The sequence below is a fragment of the Simochromis diagramma genome, unplaced genomic scaffold, assembly GCF_900408965.1.
Source record: "Simochromis diagramma unplaced genomic scaffold, fSimDia1.1 OVJJ01000646.1, whole genome shotgun sequence".
NCBI classification, from domain to species: domain Eukaryota; kingdom Metazoa; phylum Chordata; class Actinopteri; order Cichliformes; family Cichlidae; genus Simochromis; species Simochromis diagramma.
This window is the reverse complement of record NW_024387279.1, coordinates 5751180-5778807: the sequence shown is the minus strand read 5'-3', so window position 1 is coordinate 5778807 and position 27628 is coordinate 5751180. Positions and strand designations below refer to the sequence as shown.

The window sequence follows — 27628 nt, the reverse complement described above, 5'->3', positions numbered from 1 at the left end:
TGTGTGTGCGCAGACCCCCCAGAGTGGGCCTAAGCCATACAGGCAGTAATGGGCTACTCTAAGAGTTTATCTGGCTCTGATAGACATATTCACACTCTGCTCCCAGCCTTTAAATCTCTCGGATAAGTCTGCATGTGGAAAATGCTGTCATGCTCTAATGTGGCTGACAAAAGAGCACAAGTAGTTCAGCCTCTCTGAGCCTGTCCTGTGTGAAACTGTAATCTGCGGCTGCAAATCTGTAAGTAAGTCTGGGAAAACAGCTGATTGAGTGTGCAGCCTAATATATCCGAGCTCAATAAAATGTGACTGGTTGAAAAACATCGGGGGATTGTCTGCAAATTAGATTCAGCTCAGTGCCAGAAAATTAAGACAAATGAGTCGTGTAGCAAACATAAGATTTTGTTACTCTCTGGGAAATACACCCCAACCCCACAAATGCTCCTTCATCTTTTAGGTATGGGCATAAACAACAAAAAGAAAAAGCACACACACTCCAAACTGGCATTCTTCAAAAGTGTAGCCTCTCTGCATGTCTCTTCGAGCTGATTGTGATTGAGTGTTTTCTTGGCACCAATCTCAGCCCAGAGACATGCTGTGCGGCCTGACCTCTGGAGCAGAGTTGCAGCCAAGCTCAGTCTGCTGCCATTATACGTCCTTGATCAACATGTCAAACGAGCACAATGCCATGCGGCCCCGCCTGAGGTGAAGTTTGACTTTGGGATTGAGTTAAGAGGGACTGACAGAAAAGACAATGATATCCAGTAGGTGGAGTGGCGCGCCTTTTTGTAACCAGGTTCTGTTGTAGTTAAATCGCCTGGATTTCTAAAAGGTGATGTCTATGGTGGAGACCACATTACATGCAAATATGAAGGATAAGTCACGAGGAAAGGCACAATGTTTGGGGTAAATTCTACCTGTGACATAGAATTCAGTCTGGCCTGTCTGCATGATGTCAGATTACTATGAGATTAGAGTACACGTGTTTGTTTCTTAATGTGCGCTCTCAATAGGGCGTGTTGTTGCTTTGCGCTGTTCACATTTCCTATTCGGCTGACAGATGGTCCCATCCAGCTCCTCTCTGACAACAAACACACACTGAGAAGTCGCTGACAACCTGCTTCAGAAGGGGGGCGTCCCGACTGGCCCTCGGAATTTGTGTGTATATGTGTGCGTGTGTGCGCACAATGCATTCTTATCCAGTGTGCACTTGGCCTAGAGTGTATGGGGACTCATCATTCAACTTAAGACTCAACACAAATAATCACAGGGTCCAGCCACATGTTGCAGCTCCTCTACGCAGGGCTGACAGCTGCCAATCACTCTGCTGACCTGTAAACGTTCCATTGGTGGGCACAGTTATTAAATCAAACTGTATAAATATAGAATATCTAATGCTATTAATCTTTGCTTATTGACGTAACCCCCGTGCTAAATTTAGATCTGGCTCAAAAGACTGGCAATATCAGATTCCATAGGGAGTCTGTTTAAAAAGGTCTCTAGATGGTGTTTATTTTAAGGACCAGTGGTGGACATGTGGATGTCTTTGCATGCTTGGGTGGCCAGACCTCTTCTTCAGAAACACCTAACAACCTCGTAGTAACGTCAAACCCACAATACATGACTACACATACAGAGCTTGTTAAAAAAAAAAAAATCTTAAACTGGCCATAATAAAGCTACAGTGTGTTTCCTTCAAGGTGTGATATGCCACACTGGCTGTGCGTTTGCTTGTTTAATAATACGCCGGCTAGGGCTGGGCCATATTATACCGTTCACGGTAATACCGGTATAATGTTAGGCAACGATAGGAAAATGAAATATCGCGATAGAATATGAGTAAAACGCGCATGCGCAGTGCCTTTGTTTTCATACGCACATGGCCGATTGTTGAGTGAAACAGATGAACCAGAATTGGTTTGTAAAAATGGTGCAACTTCAGTGATGTGGAACTGGTTTGGTGTTTGTCCGTCAGATACACGACAAAGCACATTTTTTTGCAGAACATGCAAGCGGCCGTCGTTATTGTCGTATTTGTCGGACTAAGATGCTCTTAAATCTGGGAGTAATCTGGGTCCTAAACTCCGTATACTTCAGGTCAAACGAACACTGCAGCATCACTGAGAGTTAAAAACTGTCTAAATTCTTTCATCTTTAATAAAACGATCAGCATTGCTGCTTTACCAGGTGTAACTATGAAGTTTAACTTCCAGGCATCCATGAAAACAAAATGTATTACATTTAACGGAGTTAGAAGTTAGCAGGAAGCTAGCGGAAGTTAGCTCGCTAGTTTCGCTAGTTACCTAAGCATGATATAGCATGTTCTGACTGAGAAATTTCTGAAAAAAATCAAACGTACAGCTCTGCTATCACTTCCAACATAAATGAAGACAGGAAACTAAACAGCAGTGACGTTTGTAGGGTTACTGAAGTTGGGCTAGCTGGTATATAATTATGTGCTACGTGATCGCTAGCGACACAGCTATGTTAGCATAACATAAACAGTGAAGCTGGAGGACGAACACTAACACTTTTCCACTCGATAAAAGTTAACGTGAAGGTTCCTCATGGTTAGAGACAAATGCAATCGCATGGCAGGATGCTGTAAACGGACCAAACTTCAGTCAGGAGAACAACTGAAATAATCCATCCACAATACAAGGTTAGTCATTAATATACTGCAACAACATGGGAATAGAGCAGCTGCCAGAGAATTCAACATTAATGAATCAATGGTACAGAAGTGGAGGAAGCAAGAAGAATGAGTTTAATAAAGTTTGATTTATCTGACTGCTTTGTTTCGCTTAATGTGCCTTATAATCCCGTGCACCTTATGGTCCGAAAAATGCGTACTGCACACTGCAGTTTAATGTTGCAAAGCACCTCTTTTTAACTTCAGTGGATATTATACATGGTTATGCTCAGGATATGTCAGCCCATTTCTACTGGAAATGCCTTTTGGTTAAACTTTCAGCAAGGAATTTGCATTTGCACTGTTAAATTTTTATAAAGCTTTAATGTACATAAAAACCAGCTTCTTGTTTAAGTGAAAATAAATGGAAGGTTGTCTTTTTGCGCTAGTAATGTTGTGGAGTTGTATTTTGTCTCGCATCAATTATATCGTCAGTTATATCGTTATCGCAAATTTTCAAATATATATCGTGATAAATATTTTTGGCCATATCGCCCTGCTCTAACGCCGGCACACCAGTGTTCAACTATGTCACATTTAACCAGTCAAATGCAGCTAACTGCATGTAACAGTTTATCCTTTGGTTTCCTTCTGCCATGTTTTGGTGGCTAACTCTGGGTTAACCTCAAAGCGTGCCTGTGATCTCTCGGTTATAGAAGAAGGCTAAATGGAGGATGGGAACTTTCCTGCTGTTTGAGTGAAACCTCTCTGTTTGTCCAACAGTATCTGAATGCCAGCGTCTAAGGCCTCTTACCCTATAGATTGCAAAGGAGTGTGTTTATGTATGGTGGGACACGGGGCCTTTGCTGTCTTAGCCGTGGCCTTTTGCTCTGCCTGTACTTGGTTGCTGAACGAAGCAGAACATATCAAACAAACACTCCAGCACAGAGTCTATAGGGAGATTGGGTTACTGTAGACATGCGAGGACGTGTCAACTGCATTGTGTTGCTGAAAGCGCACACTTGTCTGACCTTCAGAGAATGGTGTCCAAGCATGCAATGAAATGTTGTGCCTTACCCTATTCCATGAACTATGTAGTATGAACATCATAGCTAACTGCCGGTCTACTGTTTCTGTGTTTGCTGGCTTCCCACAGACTGCCACTAACGAGTGACTTTCTAGATCCTTTGATCCACTCAGGAGGTATTAAGCCATCAGTGCTGTTTGACAGACACTCAGTAGCACTTGTCTCTAATGAGTGGTGTTCTGTTACACAAGTGTCGGTGAAAAACCATCAGATAAGTTCACGGAGGAGTGGCACGAGGAATGTGTCAGTTGCCCATTCACGTGTGCGCGTGAATATGCGCACATGTAGCTGCAGCTGTCGGTAACCAATGCATTTCTGTTTCCATACAGAACTGAGATCCACTGGTACCGCTCATCACTTTGCCTACCTCATCAACACATCTGACTATCGGATCCTTCGTATGGATGAGGACCATGATCGGATGTATGTTGGGAGCAAGGACCACATCCTGTCCCTGGACCTCCATGACATCAACAAGAACCCACGTATTGTAAGACCTTTCCCATGCTTTTCTCCCTTTGGGCCTTAAAATGGGCTGTTACCGTGGGATAAAGCCAGCACCTTTACAGCAGTTTTACCCAAAGTGAAATGTTCCCCACTCTTGCCCCAGCAGCAGACATTTCGGTTTGCTCACATCAAGTTTTTGTTGGACTACTCTTCTTTTTTTTTGTTTCTGGTGCAGCTCATTAAAACCCTGTAACTGGGCTATGACAATCCCAACAGGACTTATATTAGCCTTGGTGGATATCCCTTTTAAAATTTTAATCCAAATATGCAATAAATGCCAGTGATGTATAACGTTTTGGGCTGGAGCTATAAAATGTCCCGCGTTCCCACTCTTGCAGATCCACTGGCCAGTGCCTGAACAAAGAAGAATGGAGTGCCTCGTGAGTGGGAAAGATGCCAATGTAAGTATGCGCGTTGAAAACGCACATACCAAGAGCAGGATTGCCCGAGTAAAGTTGTTTCCTTAAACTTGATAGCTTGAAAAAATAAAATATATCTTTTTTTTTTTAAAATAAATTGCATTTAAAATATATAATTCCCTCATCTGTTCCCATCAGTTTTAATGTGATGAACCTGTTAAATGGAATTACCTGCGGAGTTGGACCTGGCCCAGTAAAATTCTGGTTCCCTCGTGTCTAGCCAATGAGACAGGAATGGAGCAGAGAAGCCTAGAATCCTTCTTTGTGCCAGCTTGAGTTCGGGAACCAAGCACTGCTGGCTGATAGTTTGATATATTGCCCAAATACAAATAGAAGCACATTATTACTGGCAGATTTTTAAGTTTTAATAAGAATCAGTGAGCATTCAGTAAATCAGCAGGAGGTCTGGCAGTAAAGATTAACTATGAACTGCTATTTAATTTCCTTCAATGTCTGTGTTTCCAGGAGGAGTGTGCAAACTTCATTCGTCTAATTGAGCCATGGAACCGGACTCACCTGTACGTCTGTGGGACAGGAGCTTACAATCCGGTCTGCACCTTTGTCAACCGCGGACGCAAACCTCAGGTTAGAATTACAAAGGAATGTAGAAGCTGAGAAGTTGATCTTAGCAGCATTAAAAGCTTCCTCCATCTACATCATGAATGATATGGTTTGCCTTACTCTCCATCCGCCCTACACTAAGCTCCCTTTATGATGATTTTGCTCCATCATTAAGCTTGCTTGTGGTACCCTGTGTCCCCATATGGCGAAGCAGCCAGCACACCAGCCTCACCAGCACACAGCTGTTGTCCCCAGTGTGCCGTTAGAGCCACTCTGTTTAGTCTCAATCTTTAATGGGACCTCTTGAATTTCGTAAACCTAGCCAGGCCGCTTATGCTGCCGTACTCCTCTTTAACACCTCACTTTCCTTTAAATATCACACCCGCTCCCTAATTGTGACCAGGGGACTTTTATAAAAGGCAATAAATAAAAAGTAAATTTCCCATTTGACTTTCCCTTGTGATCACAGAGAAATCGCAACAGCGAGCACAGCTTGCTCGAGCCCCTTGCTGCATACAGCTTGTTACTAATGAAGGGCTTCCACCCAGTCACTCACCTATCCTTCCACCCCTTCATGCATCCATCCAGGCCACCCGCCAGCCTCTACCATGTGAGATGCTGGGTAATTGCAAGTGGGAGCTCCCATTATGGGGTGCAAGTGGAATGTTCCAGTTCTAGTGGATTAATGAGAGGGCTGTTATTTTCTCCGTCACACTGACAGGTCCAAATCATACACCCCTGAGCACCTTTCTCAGCTGGTCTGTGGAGTTAACCACAACTGTAAAAACAAGAGGGGGTAAACTCTGCACGGACGCATGCACACACACATATCCTGACACACATACTGTAGGAACACTTGTCATTCTTAATTCAGATGGATTTCTATCAATAGATTTTACCATCGCAAGAAACATTCCTAAGATGCGCTTAAAGACTCGTAGCTAAATGTTTTGCAATGCCAGCAGATTTTAGGGGTGTGTATGCGGCATACTGTGACAGCCTTTACTGACTAAACCACAGAATAGAGGACTGTTATTGTTGCCTTTTCCACCATCTGGTCCAATAAAGAAACCCGCATTCCCTGCACAGTCTTGCGTCCATATTTCTTTATCCTTTCCCTACGCGCTTGCATTATATTGATCTCAGGAGTTCAGGGTTTAGGGAGTTTCTCATGTCTCATGTCTGGAGGTCAAAACAGGCTCAAGCAATCTGCAGCAAGGTCATGAAAGGCCTTGATCCCTCCTCATCAGTAGTGTAACGCCGAGAATGTATTGCTTTTTCCTGTTTTAGACGTCCATGTATCTGCAGATGGCCCAAGCCAGAGGAAGGGCTAACCGTGCAGCTGAACCCAGCGCGGTGCACGAGACACTCGGACTCAAGGTGCGATGCGGGCCCTGTCTGCACGAACCGATCACCAGCAGCATGCTCCCCTTTTTGTGTCTGTGCCCATTTTGTCGATACCATCTTTAACCTGGCCATCGTTTGTTCATCTCTGTAATATTTTCCATGCACTGTTTTTCAGTCCCTGCACGATCTCGACATTTTTAGTGTAATTTGAAAATGCATTTCATTTCACGTCGCTTCGTTTTCTCCATGTTTCATTCACATTTCCTTTGTGTAAGTCTTGTTGTCTGAGCGCCCTGTCTTATTAGCCTTTGTCCTTTTGGTGCTTTGCCTCTGTGTTAAATGCCACATTTTGCATGAGAGCTGGCTAATCAAGTGGAAATGGCTGATCAGGCTGTAAAAAAAACAAAAGATACATGGCCCACGTTTAATTAAACAGGCTTTTGCTGCTGTTCAATGCATGACACGGTCATTTCTATTTAGCATTTAGCTGGAGCTGTAAAGAGCAGATTTCCGAATCATTCTTCTTCATCATATCAGACATTCGAGGGTGTCACACCCAGCAGTTCTTCACCCCAAAGAGCCCTCCGCCTTCTGTAGGAATGTTATTCAGGCTCTCCCACAGAGGCGACAGGACTAGTCAGCATCTGACCCACTCCCACAGCAGGCTCTGTTAGCTTAGAGCAAACACCAGCCATCTGTAGCCAACTAGCTATGGAGCTGAGGAAATAAAAGAGTCACATACTTCAACATGTCTTCTCTGTTTGAGCTCTCCAAGCACTTTAAAAAGCAGAGAGGGACTTTTGAAGGACAACAGGGCTTTATGTGAAGTGGGACACTTTGAAAGTGTTTCAACTGTTTTCTTTTTCAGGCCGATTCTTTTTCTACACGTGTTTCAACCTTTTCTCAAGGGTCACATTTTATAGCAGGGTTGTAAAAACACATTCAGGGCACAGTTTCCCTCCGGTACACATAAATGTTTGTGACCGTTTTTGGGTTTTTCTCCAGAATGGCTTTGAGTAAGCTGCCATCTACTTATCGGCGCAAGTGGTGATTTTAATCAAAGATGATGTAAAGGGTTGCGTGTATGATCTAGTGAAGGGAGTTTGGCACAGTGCTCCTAAATAAGTGCTGACGGACACCGACACAGATGTCTTCATCTCGGCCTGCTGGGAGTAAAAAAATAGGGATTGGATGTGCTCTGGTTTTTGCGGCGGAGCTACAGGACATGTCATTGCATGCCACTGTTTCATTTTCCCCACTATCATACGCAAATTCCTGCTAATCACCTTTCAGTGCTTGCGTGCTGGGATGCCATGAGCAGTGAGCATCAGTCATCCAGCCTCCATCGCAGACTTGTTTTCACTTTGCTGGATTGCAGGTGTCACGAGTCGACCTGCACACCCATAGGCACAGAGAAGCTGAGAGATATTTGGCATGCAGCTTTATTATGCCGAGAGAAGCAGCACCGCAGCACATTGTTTTTTACAGTGGAGTGGCATGGAGATGGATTAGAAATCCATCGCTTTTCCTGCATGTGTTTTTTCTGTATGAACACACACTCATTATTTTGATACTTCATCCCCCATCAGGACCTATAGGTCCCGCAGGAGTCAGAGGCAGCGCATATGCTGCCTCATTTTCCCTACACAAGGGAATCACAGTGACAAGATGGAGAGTGTTGAATTTATTGCCATCTCTGTATGATTTTTTTTCCATTTCAGGAAGAAATCTTCCATTTGGAGCCGGGCAAAGTAGAATCTGGGAAAGGAAAGTGCTCCTATGACCCGAAGCTCAACAGCGTGTCAGCTTTGATCAGTAAGTATCATCTGGGTTTGGTCACATGGGATTGCAGGCACAGGCACGGTCCAGCACAGTTCCTTCTAGCAACAGCAGTGTCATCTCATATGGATTCTTCATCTTTTCTTCCATTTCTCCTTATATGATCTTCAATGGGCTTATGTTTGGCATACTTTGTAAAGAGCTTTTTATTGTTAGCCAGTGATAACCACAAGGTCAGGTCAAGTGTCCTTGTCACTTTGCCTTTTTCCCACAGTTTAGCTAGAATCACTAGGAATTTTTCCTTCTTAGGACTGCGATGGGCTCAGTAATATGTGACTATTAATATTTATATCCTCCACTGAGGAATTAGTGGCTTCAAATCTAAATACGTCTGACATGCAAAAATAAAAAAATAAATAGTTATTGTATTACCATTTGAAAAACTAAAACTTTGACTTAATTTGGCAGTGTGCTGATATGTGGGATCAATGCCTCAAACAAAGTCAGTGAAGCAAAATATTAGCAAAACGATTGTGTGCTCTCGCTTTTTTCACGTTTCAGCCGTTAGATGATTTTCAATTTTCAGTGAGATTAGGTTTGGATGAAATGTCTTATCATCTGTTGTTTCACTCATGAAGCCAGTGTCCTCTGTGCCACTGCCCAAGGTCATTTAGTCAGGTCCAGGCCGCACAGTTGCCACCAGTGAAAGGCGATCCTCTCTCTGTGGGTCGAGGCGGCGGGTGTAAATCACTGGCACTGTTTTCCCGCATTAGCGCAGTGCCAGATGACCAGTATGGAACCAGTACTGTCATCCAAGATGGATTTACCTCCCACATCCACCAGTTAGCGTCATGTAAGGGACACTGTTGTTAGTGTTGATAAGGATTAAGAACCCTGTACCACAACAATAGATTCACCATTGACTGCTGACTGCTCGATGCGCCACCGCATTAGGCATCCTATCATCCGTGGATATTTTAATGATATATCATCAATCTCCCTATAGTACTGCCGGGGACCATGACATTGAGTATAATGGTGGTACAACAGTGTTTCCTGTTCCTACTGTCTCCATTCTCCATCTCTGAGAGCCCTGAGAGGCACACCTGCTCTCCAGTGGGGCCCACACAACAGCTGGAAGACCAACACCTTTCCTCCCTGTGGCTTAACAAAGCTGTTTTTATACATTTGTCAGTCTGCACACACGAGAGTGCTCATATCTCATGTCTTAATGAAGTACATTTGATGGCTGTTTCAGGAGGTTTGAAGTTTGTATTGATAGGAGCACACAGTTAATACCCTGAAATAAGAGAAAATATGAATGAATTTAATGTTTTAAAAATAAGAAATTTTTATAGTGGATCTGACCACCATTGATACAGTTGCATTTATGACAGTGTCGATTGTTGTTTGTGTTCAGCGGATCAGCAAAGTGTTTGTTAATTTGCAGCTGAAAAAATCCCCAAGAAACGAACTATATACTCCTATTTTAGTAATGTTTGCTAAAAGCTGTAGAGCACATCAATTTTAGAGAATTAAAAAGACATTTGTAGTGGGCTGAGGTCTGACTACCACACAAGTGGCCCAAAAGTATGTAAATGAGAATTTTGTTGAACGCTTGAGTATCTTTATCTCCTTCGTGTCATAAGATAATTTTCTTTGTCTTAATCCTTTAAACAAGCACTTTGTACTGGTACAAGAATACAAGCTACTTATAGTGTTTTAAAGCAGTACAGCCCCAAAATGCTGACATATTATTAGGAGACAATGAGAACAGTGGAGGCTTACCTTGTTTATCAGCCATTTAAATGTCAGTTGCTTACGTCTCAAGTTGCAACCACGTCCTGACCACTCGCATGTGCAGATGATGACTTTGTTATGCTTAGCTTCTGTGTTGTGAAACTGAAGAGCGTCATGATTTTTCTAAATATACTTTTTGAAATAAAAGCTGGTGGTTCGTGCCAAGGGTGGTGCTGGAATAATGTCAGAGTCGAGGAATCTCACGAAACTCAAGTGTTTTCTCTCTTTCTCAGATGGAGAACTGTACGCTGGGGTCTATGTTGACTTTATGGGAACAGACTCTGCCATTTTCCGTACTTTGGGGACAAAGACTGCCATGCGAACAGATCAGTACAACTCCAGATGGCTGAACGGTAACAGTCCTATTTACCCTATAAATGATACACAAGACTGATCGCGGCCTTTTGTGCACAGCTCCTTATCGTGCTATCCAAACAAGCTTATAAAATATAGCTAAAATGTAAAGATTGCTGTTTTCTGAAGATGTTTAGAAAGCCTCAGCAAGTGATAAACAGGAAAGGCTGAAAGTTTAGAAAAGATCTCAAACCAGATGTTTTCCCCAGATCACTGTCCACATAAACATCTCACCACTTCTTCTCCCCACAGACCCCACTTTTGTCCACATACACCTCATCCCGGATAGTGCCGAGAGAAATGATGACAAGCTGTATTTCTTCTTCCGAGAGAAGTCCTCTGAGATGGGCCAGACTCCTGTGACCCAGTCCCGTATCGGACGTATCTGCCTGGTGTGTATACACTGAGGAGCATTTTTCCACTGAGGTGTGATCCTGATGAAAAGAGAAACTGCAGCGTGATTAATAAAAGTCTGGAGTCTCCCAGTGAGAAGCACCCACTGTCTTTAAATGTGTATGGGCTAAGGACCTGTATTTACCTCTTGTTAACTTGCTGGACTCCACATGTGTCTTTAACCTTCATGCTAACAATGGATCCCTCTGTATGTCAAATTGCCCTCTGACCTCTGATCACAGGATCTCCCTCTGCACTGATATTGTCACTAGTAGTCCTAAGACACAGGATCACAAGGCCTGCACACTGTGTCATCTTACTGAGCTGGTTGTATTTACACATTAAATGTTCCTGTCTTTCAAGTTTGCGTGCACGTGTGAGCCTAACAGCAGGAATATGAGAATGGTTCGGAGTACAAAATGTGCGCCTCAGTTGTTCACTGTTGTATTTATTTGGGGTCAGGTGCTGACCCGACAGACAAACACTCATCCCCCTCTCGGTGGGCTATGGAGACCCCGGCCTGTCACTCTTACTTCGCCACACATCTGGATGCTCTTTGCATTTCTTCACACCGTGCATACCACCAAAACTACACTTGGTTCATTTATGGTAGAGAGTATGAAAACATTTCAACTTCCCAAATGGGAAAGCATAAAGAGAGTGAAGGTTATGGCCACCCTTAAAAAATTACTATAAAAAAGACAATTTCTTACAAAGTGTGACACATTCTCGAAATATCCTGGTATGGATTCTGGCTTCACTCCATCGCAGATGGGAGAGCCTAAATAGGAGGAAACTGTGTTTACCTAACCCCATCAGCACCCCCCCTTAGCTTCCTGTCTTTGCAAATCAGAGACACGTATGTGTGGGTGGCTCCACCTGGGCTTTTTTTTTATTTTTAAATCAGGAGGGGGTGGGGTGAGGGCTAATGAGGATGCAACTGATGGAGAAACTGTATTTTTGTGTCCACCCCCACCCTTCCCAAAAAATAGAACGACGACGGAGGTCACTGCTGTCTGGTCAACAAGTGGAGCACCTTCCTGAAGGCCAGGCTCATCTGCTCTGTGCCCGGGGCCGACGGCATGGAGACACACTTCGACGAGCTCAGTGAGTACAAAGGACTGTAAACCCGCATCATGCTGTGTTTCTTTCCACTGTTTTTTGTTGATGTGGAAATGAGTAGGTTACATGGTGGGGGTGGGGTGATGTTTTATAGACTTCCTTGTCAATCAGATGTGCTGCAAGCTCCGCAATGCCTTCTCTGTGGGCGGTGGTGCTCACTGCTTATTTTTCAGTTTACATCCTACACATTTGGGGCTGCTAACTCACAGTTATTTTTTATTAGCAATTAGTCTGCAGATTAGCATCTCTATCAGCAGTGTAGCTGTGTGAATCAGAAAAACACATTTAAAAAAGTTACAAAAAAACATATTTGTATCACCTTCCTAAATCTCACGTAAGTCTTTTGGCACTTTTCAAGTAATATGAGGGAAGTCATTAACTCATGATTGAAATAGTTAGTGCACCTGATGTATTAAATCAAGTTGTAATTGTTGTAATCGCTCTAATTACACACTGTAAAAATTAAATGTGTGTGTTTAAATGTAGTTGTTTTGACACAGAAATTCCACTTTTTCAACAAAAAAAAGGAAAAAAGTCAGCATTACTTACGCATCCTCCCACAACTTTAGTTACACTCGACGTTTTGACAGAAGCCATGCTTCTTCTTTGTGCAGTTAATCATTCTGACAGTGGGTATTGAATGGCAAAGGAAAAAAATGGCGTGACTGGATTTATTTGAGACGTGCTCATTTTCATTTTCTGTCATGTACAATCGCAACTGAAATAGTGAGTAGACAATAGTTCTCTGCAGGGTTTGGTTCTATTGCAGCACCTGCCAAGAGTGCAAACACACCCACACACATCAGTCTTTGAACCATATGGTAGGCCCATTCACCGTATTGTAATAGGACTGACACCCATAACCCCGCCACTGTAGTTGTCATTTACTTTCGAGATTTTTTTTTAAAACAAAAGTAAGTGTATGTGTCTGTGTGCATGTGTGTGTGTGAGTGAGGAGGCGGCGGCCTGATGGTGGACGAATGGGGTCACCGAGCAGGAATGTCTGTGACTGTGAGACTATTAGACTGTCTGAGGGAAACTCGTCCTCTGTCTGTCACCACTGGTTGGAAATGGAGACAAAGACTGATAGGGGGATTTTCTGTGTGCCCGCTGTTGCTTTTGAACTAATTTTAAGAAAGAACAGTGCTATGCCATGCTAGTTTTTTTTTCTCTTCATTGCAGTCCTTGCTTTTATCATCACCTGACTGCAGTTAAAAACAAACAAACACCTATTTGTTTTTACTGTTGACATTTATTTTATACCTCTGAATGATTTGGAAAGTGACACTTGAAAACCCGGTGGCCTTTTTGTGTTGTGCAGCCTCTTCCCCACAAATCACAAGTAGGAATGAGCTGCCTTTGCAGTTACAAACAAGGCTTCTGTCTCTACCTAGTTCAGTCGGTGTTGAAACAGACACTGTGCATTGTAGAGCGGTTCTGTGAGCCGGGGAGCTGTCAGTGTTTGGCGCCGATGATGAATCTTTTGGATATTTCTTGAATAAGGCTGTAAATGTTTAATGGAACAGGCTGGTGAATGAACAAGGACGGGCATGCCAGAGTAGCCCAGAGAGAAGGAACGGCTACACAAAGCAAGCATCCCTGCCAAGGACTCCTAGAGGAGACAATAAATGGGACACAATTTTTTTCATGCAAATGGCATCACATTTACTGTCTAGTTTGAATGTTTGAAAAGCTCTTTAGCTGGAGAGTTAGTCTTTGCAGACAAAAGTGGCAATTTTAGGATGTTAAGAGGGCCTTAAACTACTGAGCACAATGGAGATCATTGGGAAATACAACAAAATGTTCTCTTCCTAAAAGTTAGATGAGAACATTTGTGCAACTCTCATGAATGAATATGACATCCACTTCTATAACAGGCATCTTCTATAATGGAGAAAAATAAATAATTAAAAAAACAACAGGGGGGAAAGTAACTAGCCTGCCCAAATATCCACTTACTAGAACCACTAAATACTAAACCCATCCATTTTCTTCAGTTTTTATGGGTCATGTAGACCCTGGACACCTCTCATCTGTTGCAGGGCTAACACAGAGGGACACCTATTCATGCTCACATTCACACCTACAGCCAACAGTTAAGCTTTGGGCTGTTAGAGGAAGCTGGAGTACCAGGAGATAACTCCTGCAGGCACAGGGAGAACATGTAGTTTCCATTCAGAAAGGCCCAGCACCTTTTATTGTAGAGCTCGGAACATAAATCTAAGAATCTCAAGTAAATGAAACTCTGCTGCACAGCTCTTTTAGTTAGATGACTTCTCTACAGATCCAGTTGCAGTTATGTAATAAACTCAGATGAAAGACTCTTACAAACATCTGCAAGAAAGAAGAAACCCCCCCCCACAGTTCATTCAGTCCCTGTTAACATTTTGTCAGATCCAGATTTTATTTATGACTGCTGGACTGTATTATTAATGTCTTCCAGACATGTTTGTGACTACAACATAAACATCTAAACAATGTCTTTTTTGTGCAGTGTGTTGTTTATTTACCTATGTTGAGGCTACCTCTTGTGTGACATGAAAACTTTGGAAAAGTCTTTTTCCAAAGTTTACACAAACATCCACTATCATGTCGAATAAAAGCAGTACTGTAACTGCGCATCTGAAAATGGTTTCAAGCCGGGACACGTTCTCAGTTCAGCTAGATATCCTTGAGTGAGGAGACTCTTAACCCTGCCATTCTCTAAGAGTCTTTAAAATATGAATGTATAACTTATTATTACCCCGCGTAAGTACCGTTCCATTTACTGAGGAGTTTTTCAAACATCCAGAGCAGCTTTTGTCTTTGATGTAGAACGTTTTGGCAAATCACGTCTGAGACCTTGGGAGTTTTTGCAGTTGGAACATGTAACATTTTCTTTGCTCTGTCTTTCAGTTTTTACCTAAATGACGCACAATGATCTAAAATAGTGTTAACCATTATAAAGCGTCTATGTTTTATACAGGCAATGCTTTAAAATGCATTTCTTATCAATAGGTAGGGAGAAGAAAAGCCAGAGAGCAAGAGGAAACGAGTGAAGGAGTGAGATATGCTAGAGAAGAATAGTAATTGTTCACTCAAACAGAAAACCTTTTCTTTTGTTTTGTTTCTTTTTTAAATAAAATTGGATGCATGATGGCTGAGATATTATTGCCAAATGAAAATAAAAAGAGCTGGTTGTGGTATGTGGGTCCTTTCCTAGTTGTTATTAACATGTTACATTCCCTGGAGCAAACTCATCCCTGTCCTGTCAGACTAGCTTTTATTGGAACTCACGTAGCTTTTCTCCCCTGAAGCCTTGATCTGTTTTTAGCGACTGTATAACTCTACTGTATGTTGGCCTCGGTGCTGTCTTGTCTACATGTGCACGCACTTGCATCTCGTTGCGTGAAAGTAAAACAGCACCAGCTGGGTGTCACGACAAGGATCATCTGCTGTGTGACACCCGTGACGGCCCATCGTGCTGTGAACGCGCTAAAGCCGTGACCGTTCCCTGCTCTGCCTCTGGCAGCTGTGGAAGATGGCGTGGCGATGTGGGTGTGTGGATGGGTGTGAAACTGGTAGCCACTCAAAAAAAAGGGCAAAGTGCCCGCTATCTTTGAGCTGTATCCTTTTCCTCCTGAGATGAGTTCACAGCTGCACGCAGTCCCCAGAGGAATACTGTACAGCCTCGCTAATGTGGACAAGCCCAAAACCCTACAGTTCAGATTCAAAGATAGCTTATCTCACCCATGTATCATTCTATCTACATAACAGTCTGACAGCTAATTTCTCATGCTGGTCTATATGGAACCGAGAGTGCATAAATCTTGACTGGTATAGCTTCTTCTATAGTTCACCCTTATTCTCCCACGTTGCAAGCTCTAACAGCCACATTTGAAGATTTTTCCTGGTCGTTTTCAGCTAGGTTGGGAGTGCATTCTCTTTTTCAAACTGAAGGCCATTTCCTATTGTAGACTGAATATGCCTCCTGGGACTGTTATTTAGGCCAGGTACTAAAGAGCAGAGAGACTCATCACTAATCATGCATTTACTTCCTATTTGTTGCTGTCAGAGGATTGGAGGTGAGCATCTATGATTTAAATACCTCTAAAACTGGCCTGAACGCATACTGTATGATGCAGTTCTCCTTTGGGAGAGAAGAGATATTTCCTTTCTCTAAAATTGGAAGACGTGAGCTATGGATGCTGGAAAAGGATAGAAAACCGTGTATAAATTTTACTGGGAAATCTCTCGGGGTTTAGCAATCCTCCAGTCTAGACTGTAGATATCCAGACTGTTTGCTTTCACAGCTCGACTTTAAATGCCTGTTTGGGGCTTGGATTGCTTCATATGGGATGATTAGGTGATAGGTTATAATATTGTGGTTGCTAAAGTTCTTTGAAGCTGTAAAAAGCTCCCGCAGTTTTGTAAATACTACAGTAGATTCATTTCCTGTGTGTCATTTTATTTGATTACGTAAAGGCTGGATGTGTAAATGCATGCAATATAAGGCACCGGCACAGATTTTCCAGGTTTATGCAATAAACAAATAACACATCATGTGCACTACTAACATGGATTTTATAGATGTCTTAATATCAACTATTATAGCCATGCTTAAGGCCTAAAAATGCAGTTGTGTATTTTTTTTAACACAAGCTGGTTGGTTTCAAATCCTGTAGCATGTACTGTTTGCTTGAAAGTTCATCTTTTTTGGGCATCGGTTCTTCCGGGGAGGCGTCGCCTCCCCACTAGCTGAGAGTGATTGGACTCACTGAAACAACTGTAAATATTAGTGAAGAAGAGTGCTTGCGCTTTGCACTGACCTGACTTCTCTCTTTTTCCATCACAGGAGATGTTTACATACGACCAACACAGGATATAAAAAATCCTGTCATATATGGAGTCTTCTCCGTCTCTGGGTTAGTGCACCACACCAGATCCTGAGCAGGCTCTGTTCCTGCTTCTTTTTTAAGTTACCCTTTTTTTTGTCTTTGGCTCACTTTGTGTTTCCTCCACAGCTCTGTGTTCAAAGGCTCAGCAGTTTGTGTGTACTCTATGGCTGACATCCGGATGGTCTTCAATGGCCCCTTTGCCCACAAGGAGGGACCTAATTACCAGTGGGTGGCCTACACCGGGAAGATACCCTACCCTCGACCTGGCACGGTGAGCTTCACCTCTCGCTGACCCTGGACATAAATCCCATGGCAAGCTGGCATAACAGGGCCTTCTATCTAACTTAAGAAACCGCTCGAGTTAGATGCAAGCATCAGCATAAGCAAACTTAAAATATTACTGCAGGACAGGCTCTTCACCAGGCATTTTTTTTATTTATTCACATCAGTTTTTTCAGCTTGTGGTACTCATGCAGAGAATGTTAATGTTTCCCTTCCAGTGCCCCGGAGGTACGTTCACCCCCAACATGAAGTCCACTAAGGACTATCCAGATGAAGTGATTAACTTTATGAGGAATCACCCTGCCATGCACAACGCAGTGTACCCAGTGCACAAGCGCCCCCTGGTGGTTCGGACCAACGTGGACTATGAGTTCACCACTATTACAGTGGACCAGGTGGCAGCTGCAGACGGCAACTATGAAGTGCTCTTCTTAGGAACTGGTGAGTGCTTTCTAAAAGTGCAATAACTTTATGTGTTAGAAATGATCCGTGGAGCCAGCTCTCCATTTGTGGGTCATTTGTAACGAATGTGTATAAATGAAGTCAGTCTGAACCCGCGACCCCTTTGATTAGAGTCGGGGAATGGTGACTGACAGTGTCAGTGGGACACTGAATAATGGAGAACAGAATGCCCCAGCCCCCTGGAAATAAATCTCATGTAAGTGGAGGGCTTGGCTCCCCTGCAATCATTTATCATTAGGAGAAAAGCATTCTTCCCCTTTTGTGCTTGAGTGGAACTTTAACCAATCAAAGGGTTTTTACCTCGCTGTCTTCTCATGGAGTAAACAACAGGAGATTTGTACCTGGAGGGCGGGGGTGGATCAGCAGCAGGGGTGAAGGGGGGGGGGGGGGGGAGTAAAGCGGAGAAACAGAAAAGTAGGGAGGAAGGAGGAGTACAGTGAGCATACGCATCACCTTAATCTTGCCCACTGGTGTCAGAGAGATTTGTCTGTGAGCCTTTAATAAGGCCCCTGTGTGACAGCCGCCACAGCTCAGTATGCTGCCTTTACATGTCGTGTGCGACGCCTCCTAACCGGTTTCTTTGTGCGTCTGTGCATTATGAGGAAGAGACTAATGGGCCTGCGTGTGACGGCAGCCACTTTGGAGGAATGTGTGTCCTTTCAGCCGCTGTCAGAAGCAGCCTTTCAGTCCTGCACCGGGGCTAGAGCAGAAGTCATAATAAATCTCAGGTGTCCCCACTCACAGGAACTCTTTGTAGAACATCTCACGGCATCCAAATGAATAGGTCAAGGCAAGAATGACGGGAAAGGTTTGTCATGGCGGCAGCAGTCAGTGTTCCAAGGAGAACAGAGCTTCGTGTCACTGAGGGAACCAAAGAGAGCCGTGTGACAGAAACACAGAGTACAGTGCGGCCTGTTGATATGAGGATTATCTCCTGTTAAAGGTTGCTGAGAAAATAAAATGGAAATCCAAGGGCCCGTTGACAAGCGGCGGGGGTGTGAGGATGTCGGTGTGTAACTGACGTGTGTGTGTTGTGGTCCACAGACAAGGGAACGGTACAGAAAGTCATTGTGCTGCCTAGAGATGACCTTCAGACAGAGGAGCTGGTCCTGGAGGAAGTCGAGGTGTTCAAGGTCAGCTTTGATTGCTCTCTCTCTCTCTGTCACCCTCCTTTTTATTTCTGTTTTGCTATGTGTGTCTGTTGTGCTTAAACTGACTGTAACACACTGTGCTCCCCATTCTCATTTTCTACATCAAGGTCCCCACTCCTATAACTACAATGAAGATCTCGTCCAAAAGGGTAAGCCTGTCTGCACTAACTGATTTACCTAACCTTTGCTCACACAGGAGAAAAGGAACCCGCCCTCCAAAGAAATTAATGATGTGATTCGAAAAAGGTCACAAGCTACATGCCTACAGCTGTATTCCCGTTATTTTTTCCCCCCTCCCTCATAATTCACAGAAAAGTCTGGGAGACAATGAAGAAAGAAAAGATGGAAAAGACATTAAAAGCTCCGTATTTTCTTTCAAAATGATTCAGATACTTGGCCTCTTCTGCACATTATGACACAAGTCTGCAGACGGAGTTAGGGTTACACAAAGCCTGCCAGACTGATGAATGTCAACAGCTGATCATAAAATTATGATGGCAACCTGATAGAGATGAGCTCAGTGTTGCCCCCGATGATCCAGGGACTGCTGCTGTTTTAGGATGGATGCTCATCACATCCAGCTGGGTTTAGGTCTTTATGTGAAAGAAAATAAACGCTGTCACACAAATTATTCTTATGCTTTAATGTTGGAATTTCAGCAGCATTTACATTGAAGTGTAGTTTTCTAAATATAGAGCACTTTTTAAAAAACATACCTGATGTGTGTGATTTGCAGTTCTCCTATAAAAGTCTAAATACCTCTCTCGCCCTCTTTCTTTCAACAGCAACAGCTGTATGTGTCATCTGCAGTAGGGCTGACCCAGTTGGCTCTGCATCGCTGTGACATGTACGGCGAGGCCTGCGCTGACTGCTGTCTGGCCAGAGATCCTTACTGCGCCTGGGATGGCAAGTCCTGCTCCCGTTACTCCGCCTCACAGAAAAGGTAAGCACCAACAGCGCTGTTAGCATGAGCTACGCTAACTTCATAACTAACTGACTGACCTAATGTGCGTGTTGAGTGGCGCTCAGTTGAGATTGCCTGGATGGCTGAATGGCTGTTTCAGTGGCATTCCTAATCAGTTGTGTTCATGTCCCGGTCTTTGTGGCTGATGACACTAATAAATTATCTTCTTTTAACAAGTAAAAACACAACACAGATGTTAAAGATGTTAACATGACGATGGTTTGTGGTAATTTCAATGTGCATTGAGTACGTTACTACATTTCTGTATTGTTAAACAGCTTTGAATGGCTTGCAGTTGCTTTATGATGTTTTTCTCTCCTTATTTGGCAATACTGGTCTGACCCATTTAGACGTAGCCGGAGGCAGGATGTCAAGTACGGGAACCCCATCCGCCAGTGCAGAGGCTTCAATTCCAAGGGTAAGACATGTGTTCCTGTGCCTCCTGGGTTGCTGTTACCTTATTAATAAATTTGGACAATTGACATTTTGGCTCATTTTTGCTGCTAACTGTATAACTGTATCCCGGCACCTGTTAAAGTAATTACAAAGGCAGGATTTTTTTTTTTCTAATTTGCCACAACTGAGATTTTGGTTCTACGGAGCTCATGGTAATGAGTGTTTTGGTTGCCATGGAAATCTCTCTCTGTGCCCTGCAGCCAGTAAGAACACTTTGGAGATGGTGCAGTATGGGGTGGAGGGGAGCAGTACCTTCCTGGAGTGTCAGGCCCGCTCTCCACACGCTCTCATCAAATGGCACGTGCAGAGGGATAACAGTGACCGCAGGAAAGAAGTGAGCGGCCTAACAGTGTGTTTCTCAATTTTTCTTGTTATACAAGCAGATTATATTACAGGGTAGCTCACTCAAATACATAATTATCCATTTTTAATGTCACATAGACTTCCTGAATCACTGAATTTGCTTGGATTTCCCTTCATTGGTAACACATGAGCAGTTCCACAGATTTCCTTTTCGATATGCTCACCACAATGTTTAATTTCTTCACTATGTTGCTGTGGAGAAGAGGAGAGATTTATGTGCAGTGTGACACATTTGAAAAATAACTCTAGTGTAATTTCCTCTTGATTATCTGTTAACGTGATTAAGTGTTTTGGGCTGTGATTGAACGATGCCTGATTTCTTGCACAGGCCTCCAGCTGTCCTGAGGCACGGAGGGAAGGACACATAAAGGGGAGCTGTGAAAAAAAGCTCTCTGTTGTGATATACAACCCTCAGGATCTAGTTAAAGTTTTATTGTGAAGCTATGTAATGTTGCTGCCTCTCTTTTATTGACTATTCTGTTGGATGGTGTCTGTTCCCAAAAGCAGAGCAGTCTTTGCTGCTAGTGAGCAAAAAAAAGAAAGAAAAAAAGCTCCCCTCATCCAATCAGATTTCTATATGTAGATATACATACAGATGTAGTTACAGTTCATTCACAATTTTTGCTGGCTCTGTTTTCTTTTTACCTCATGACCAGAATTAATGGTGAAGACACCTGATATAAAAATACAAACAGTGAAGCTCAGATCAAATGCTGGAACAAATAAATAGGATAAGCTTCCACACATTCAGCCTGAAGTGCAAAAGGGAGAAATGCAATTAATAACGCAATTAAATCAATAAGATATCATGTCTGTTGTACATGATAGACTCAGCATATCATAATGGATCGTTTCCACCTGTTACATTTTAAAGGATAAGACCTGTTTCTATTAATATTTGATAAAAGCCTATATTTAGTTATGCTGAGTCCCAGGAAGATGAGTTTGCTGTTATTATGTGACACTATAACATACTTTCAAATTTAAGCGTCTTCATTTCTGCTGATTATCTTAAAACCTAAAACTAGCACATTAATAGCACTACCTCCAGCAGTCGCAGAGGTTTGGAGCAATAGATGGAGATCAAATTGTTCGATATACTGATATGAACATACCTACTGTCTCCTATTGGTTTGTTGACTGCTATTTTGAAGCCTTTCTAATTTTGGCCTCTGTGATTATTGTTATCAGCTAAGGCTAGCAGGCTTTATTAGAAAACTTAGTGTATTGATTTTGCTAAGTAACAGGCAAACATAAAACAAGAGTTTTGCCCTCCAAAGCCAGCGCATAGACTTATTTTTTTTAATTGTAAGAAAAATTGTTTCAAAGGACACCAACACCACAAATACACTCAAAAGATCTGGTTTAGTGACTTGAAGTAACCGAGGTGAAGCCTGGCAGACAGTTAACGGCCTAGTCTGCACCTGTAACTGAAAAGACCCAGATGATGCAAAACTTTAAATTTTCAAAGAATTTAAATTTCATTTATTTAAATTTTTTTTTTTCAAAGCTAAGGTCTAAAGGTGACTCACTTTTGTAGACAACCTCAAGTGGCCACTAGAGGAACTGCATGTTTGGCACTTGGCCATTTCGCTACTCCTACAAATTAGACAATTAGACATGTAAGTAACACAATGGGAAAAAAAATTAAGCTACAGTTATTAATGAAACAATCTAGATGATGTTGGTTACATCTACTTAAACATGCTACATAAACAAAACCTCATTAAGATATATGTAGCACTATTTTTGTGAATCAAGTAAATACACATGTATCTTTGCACAGGTTATCGCACTACTTTTGCTAATGGACTGTAACCCTTCCTTTGCAGATGCGCTCAGACGGTCGGATTTTGAAGACAGAACAAGGTCTGCTCGTGCGATCCCTGCAGCCCTCTGATTCTGGCTTGTACCAATGCACGGCCACAGAAAAGAATTTCAAACACACGCTGATCAAGCTGCAGTTGGTGGTGTTGTCAAGCCGGGCTGTCAACAGTGCACTGGTGGAGGGCGGTGCAGGTTTGATGGCATCTTCTTTCCACTCTGGCAGCACGCAGTGGACCCCCAGCGCAGGCCAGTACAAGGACCTGCTGACCATCCTGAGCCAGCCAGAGATGAGCCTGATTAATCAGTACTGCCAGGACTACTGGCAGTTTGGAGACCCGCTGCTGGGCCCCCTTAAGGCCAAAGACCTGAAAGAGCTCAAGGAGCAGAAGAAGCCCCGCAACCGCCGACATCACAGGGACGGGGAGGAGGAAAGGGAGCAGCAGGGAGTAGAGACATGAGGAGCCCGACTTTGTGTCTGAAGCACCCCCCTCAAACCCACCCCCAAACACAACCCTCCCCCACCCCATGAAAACTGGGAGCGACTCAATGAAAGTAGCAGCGTGAAAAAAAAAATCCACAAACCGGAAAAAAAAGCTGAGAAACTGACAAAAAAAGAGGCTTACGAGTAAACCCCACTACACCCAATACATCCATTCAAACAGTAAGATATATGATACACAGTATTTATTGTAGGTTGTATATAGTATCATTCTGTGGATTTCTTTGTACTTACAGAAAAAAACATGCTCTTTGTGTATAGGTACCTTTGGGGCAAATATTGTTATTATTGATATTGTTAATTTTATTGTTGCTGTTACTGTCACTACAAAACTCATCTGCCAGCATCGTATGACTTTGGCAACTCTTTGAAACGTGTTATGAGGCTCTTGAGCTGTTAGGGTAGAGCTACAGGCAGCTCTGAGTAACGGGGAATTGAGCTACCTGACGGGAGGTGACGGGATCTCTGTTGTTTTTTTGTTTTTTTCGCTTGCTTTGACTAAGTACCGGGAGTTTTGTATATGCGGACACTGCAGGAACACCTGTGATGCACGCTCCCTGTGGCTGCACGCAGACAGAGACTTCATATTGCAAGGGGACCACTGACTTATGGTCCCGGTCATTGTGGAGAAACAGTATTTTCTCCATAGGAACCCAGACTTACAGAAGACTACTCGAATATTATCAAAGTTGTAACTGGGTCATTTTACAGGAATCTTGTGCTTGCCCTTTGTTTTTGTTTTTGTTTTGTTTTTTTCTTCTATTTTCTTCTTCCTTGGAGGACGGATTGTAAAATATCTGCAGCACCACTGCTACACGCCAGCAGAGACACTGATCATGCTGAAAATGATTTCCATTTGTTTAGCAGTGATAACAATCTTACTGTACTCTACTCTCAGTAATCTGCAGCTTCTTCTGACTATGAATCCAAGTTTTTTTTTTTTTTTTTAACGTAAGCAAAGCAAAAATCAGATCAGTTATGTTGCAAGTCTATTAATAAAAATACTTTTTCTTCCCGATGCAAACCTCCTTTGAACTGAGACCGAGGTGCAATACGGGGTTGAGGATTTTGCACATTGGGCATTATTCTTTTACATTTCAGGGGACATTGGCAGGGGCCATATGCAACAAGCACACTCGGGCACGGCACAATTGTGGAAGAAACAATTGCAGTGCATTTAGAGGAAAGTGCCCGGATCAGGCAGCAGTTGTTAGCAGTTCTTGGCACACAAGACATCTTTTTTTTTTCTCTTTGACATTCATGTGTGGAAAAAAAAGTAATAGCCCGTATACACAACAGAGCATTGTAACAATGTTGTGACACTAACCAAAATATTGAATATTGGGAAGCTGGCTTTCATTGTGTGCATGAACCTGTATTTGTACTGTAATTCTGAGATAATACGATAGTGTGTGGTTGTTTTGGATTTTTTCTTGTTTTATTTTCATCTCTGTGGGTGTACAGTGCAGTCTGACCAACTTAACTACAGCAAAATGGGGAAAATAAATGCTTTAAAGATGCCGTCATTTCAGATATTCCCTGTAAAAAGCACGATACATCTTTTTATTGACATTGTTATAGATCTTGTCAAAGTGTAAAGTAAAATTATGTTGCTCATAAGTTTGGATAGGATATATGTGTGAGAGTCATTTAAATGGGAATAGAAAGCAAGCATCATATTAATTACACAGAGCCTCTATTAGACAGTTCTGGTGAAAACGTTAATACAGCACATCTACAGGAAGTAAAACTATTGGAGTCTCCTCTGTAAAAAAAAAAATTGGAACAAGTTTAAAATATATTGTTTTCATGTTACTTTAACATTAAGGGGCTTCCAGTATATCTTCTTTTTAGGCAGTGTGAAAGTCAGTGTGGATGCCTCGGGGAAGATGCATCTATAATTCATACATGGGTATCCGTATCTGCTCCTTAATTTGGGATCTGTCTGTATTCCCAGGAATCAATCAAAGCTCCTGATCATCTTGTTTAAATGAGAGGAGACGAAATATGAAAAAAATGCAAAGAAAGGTTGTACCATTTTTGTTGAGTATTTCTGTTTTTTTTAAAAGTGTCTTTAGTTTTTGAGTGTTTTGTTTGTTTTGTATGTTTTTTTTTCTTTCTGCATCATCCAGACTTTATGAAAAAAAAAATTAAGCAAAAAAAACAGAAAAAGAAAATGCACAAAGGTGATGTTATTGTAATGACTCGTGTAAATTACTCTTATCCTCCCTTTCCATTGTTGTTGCTGACTAATAAATTAAAGCTCTATATTTTATAAGAATGGAATGCTCCCCCCCTTCATTGTGATTCGCTTGATGCTGAATGTTTTCCATGTTCTGCCTAGAACCCTCTGGATCCTTGGAATAAAGTTGTACCTGTAAAAGAGATATGTATGCACATTTCTATAAAATGTACGCAATTCGTTTGAGTTTGCAATGAAGTACATTTGTTCTCTGTTTATATCTGTGCATCTGTACCTCAGGGCCTAATAAGTATGGATTATGCAAGTTCCTAATCCGCATCGGTTAATATGTCCAGGCTCGATCAGTACTTAAAGGCTCATTAACAAAATGCTAGACAGTCAACAACGCTGCAAGCGCCTTAAGGGGTTGATAATCAATGCTTATTTCCTGAGAAAGACAGACACTCCAAAACAAGGTTATTAAAGTTAGGAAAAATAAAAATATAATCTATTTTGGGGAAAGAGGAAAATCAGAAATAGCTTTAGTTAAAGGCTTTGGTCACATCTGTGAGCACAACCTACCTGAGGAGGCTTTGGTGAAATTGTTTATTGAGACTTGAGGAAGCCTGTATGACTCTGAATCAACTGCCTTTACAAAGTGTGTCTATTTGTATTGTAACATGGCTTCTGAACTTCTTAAATCTGCCACTAACAAATACCCCCCATATTACAAGTAAAAAGACTGAAACTAATACTGAAACCAACCAGTAAACTAAAATTAGAATTTTCAAACAATAATATCTGAACTTAAATGAGAAAACCCACCAATTTGCTTGTTTAAAATAGCGCATTTGACGCGTCACTGTAGAAAAAAGCAGATGTGTGAACAGTTTAATGATGGCTGCTTTCTATTTAGCCGATTCAGCGGCTCATTATGATACTGCTCTGAGTTAAGAAGCTTAAATAGAGCTGGACAAAAATACCTGCTTTGATAAAGGCTTAGTCCAACTTTATTCAAGAAGGTTGCAGAGACCGAGTGGGTCTGGGTCTCTCTCTTTAGAGCTGTAGTCCTCAATGGATCAATACAAAAGTATGAAGCAAAAGTAAACTGAACTAATATGAAATCTGAAGAGAAAACAGACAAAAATTTACAGATGTCATCATACTTTTTCTTCTAAACAACAGCTTGGATCTTGCTTCATGTCTAAAATTGTGGAAAGTGGAGGATGGAGAGAAAACGTTTTGGGTTAAGGAAGGCATGGCAGAAAAACTATGAGAGCTAAGAGCTAACTTCTCTCATTTCAAAACATGAACTTGTTCAGGACTTAAAATATCTGTAACATAGTGCTGTTTGCTATAAAAACTGATCTAAGAATGTATATTGCAATCCTTTTTATTTTTTATTAACTACTTTCTATTTAATAAATAAGTTGCAGCAAGATTTCACCTTATACAGTGAGCTCATCGTGTAATGATAAGTTCATGTTTGAGTCAGCTGTGTTTTCAGCAGTGTCGGGCAAGTTACTTTGAAAAAATAATTAATTATAGTTACTAGTTACTTCTTTAAAAAAGTAACTGACTTAGTAACTGAGTTACAAGATTCTAAAAGTAATTAATTACTTGAAAAGTAACTATTGCGTTACTTAAAAAAAAAAACCTCTGTGGTCCAGGGTATAATTGGCCATTTTTAACTACTTTTGATTTTACCTCTACATTTCACCTTTGAAAACGATTTACTTTGCATTGTTTCATCCTTTTCAGCACAACCTCGCGCGTCTGAATTTACAGTTATGTTTTCATTTTGACATACTGTAATAAAACAATTGATCTAAAAAACATAAAATCCGAGTAGAAAAAGTTATATTTTTTACTGTAACAACCACAAACATGTTTAATGAATCATATTTCATAACTTTAAATGCAAATATAAATTGACAATTTTAAAATTATATGCACGAATTTTACAAACAACATCACAAGCCTGATACCTGCAGGTCTGACAGCAGCAGGTGCATCACTCCTGTTTTCTACCTGGAGACAGCAGTCGCCTCGTTGTTCTGACACACAACACAAAACTATCCACAACACTACATACTAACTACACAAGACAATACATCACTCCTAAAACTTCCACCTCTTCCTAAACAGCCACATGTCATGTTGCCATATCATTCTTTGACTGGTTGACATGGTGCATTTTTCCACCAACACGAAAGGGTAGGTTTGGGGTTTTTTTTTTGGTCATAAGCAGAGAGTGCTTGCTAGCGCTGTCCTTAGACAGTAAACGTGATGAAACTATTGAGGAAAAAACGCTGCGTATATATAGTTTGTCATGACTCTGGTTTTACGTGGCCTATCAATACAATTTAAAAACTGGTACATCTCACCTTGTTGCTTTGTCTTAAAGTGGTCGTGTGATTGGCTTACCACGACTACTTTATTCTTCCTCAATCAAACAGCAGCACTCATGCCATTGTTTTGCCCCCTCAGCTCCAGGTGTTGTGCCAAAAAGTGATCGTTGGGCAGAAAGCGATTGCCGTCCGCGGGAGCGCGCGCAGCTGCTTAAA

General features: G+C 42.0%; 1 protein-coding gene and 1 long non-coding RNA gene across 9 annotated transcripts in view; one reads left to right on the top strand and one right to left on the bottom strand.

The window, feature by feature from the left end:
* sema3fb (sema domain, immunoglobulin domain (Ig), short basic domain, secreted, (semaphorin) 3Fb) overlaps positions 1 to 25301 on the top strand; it is a 61045-nt gene extending 35744 nt beyond the window's left edge. Inside the window, exons 3-19 of one of the 8 annotated variants that reach the window (XM_040003056.1) lie at positions 4046 to 4206; positions 4562 to 4624; positions 5108 to 5227; positions 6494 to 6583; positions 8272 to 8365; positions 10363 to 10482; positions 10736 to 10875; positions 11869 to 11983; positions 16833 to 16902; positions 17002 to 17146; positions 17376 to 17598; positions 18664 to 18752; positions 18878 to 18919; positions 19556 to 19713; positions 20085 to 20152; positions 20391 to 20539; positions 22386 to 25301. In XM_040003056.1, the coding sequence (XP_039858990.1) occupies positions 4046 to 4206; positions 4562 to 4624; positions 5108 to 5227; positions 6494 to 6583; positions 8272 to 8365; positions 10363 to 10482; positions 10736 to 10875; positions 11869 to 11983; positions 16833 to 16902; positions 17002 to 17146; positions 17376 to 17598; positions 18664 to 18752; positions 18878 to 18919; positions 19556 to 19713; positions 20085 to 20152; positions 20391 to 20539; positions 22386 to 22838 (2300 nt within the window). In that variant the 3' untranslated portion in view covers positions 22839 to 25301. Of the gene's footprint in view, positions 1 to 4045; positions 4207 to 4561; positions 4625 to 5107; positions 5228 to 6493; positions 6584 to 8271; positions 8366 to 10362; positions 10483 to 10735; positions 10876 to 11868; positions 11984 to 16832; positions 16903 to 17001; positions 17147 to 17375; positions 17599 to 18663; positions 18753 to 18877; positions 18920 to 19555; positions 19714 to 20060; positions 20153 to 20390; positions 20540 to 22385 lie in introns of all 8 variants that reach the window. The other 7 variants (XM_040003053.1, XM_040003057.1, XM_040003054.1 and 4 more) reach the window with 7 other exon arrangements.
* On the bottom strand, positions 18764 to 27310 carry LOC120715836. Its single transcript, XR_005691747.1, has 3 exons — positions 27176 to 27310; positions 19530 to 19539; positions 18764 to 18778 (listed from the first exon to the last, which is right to left on the bottom strand). It is a non-coding gene; the product is annotated as an uncharacterized LOC120715836 (long non-coding RNA).
* Positions 27311 to 27628: the final 318 nt, after the last annotated feature.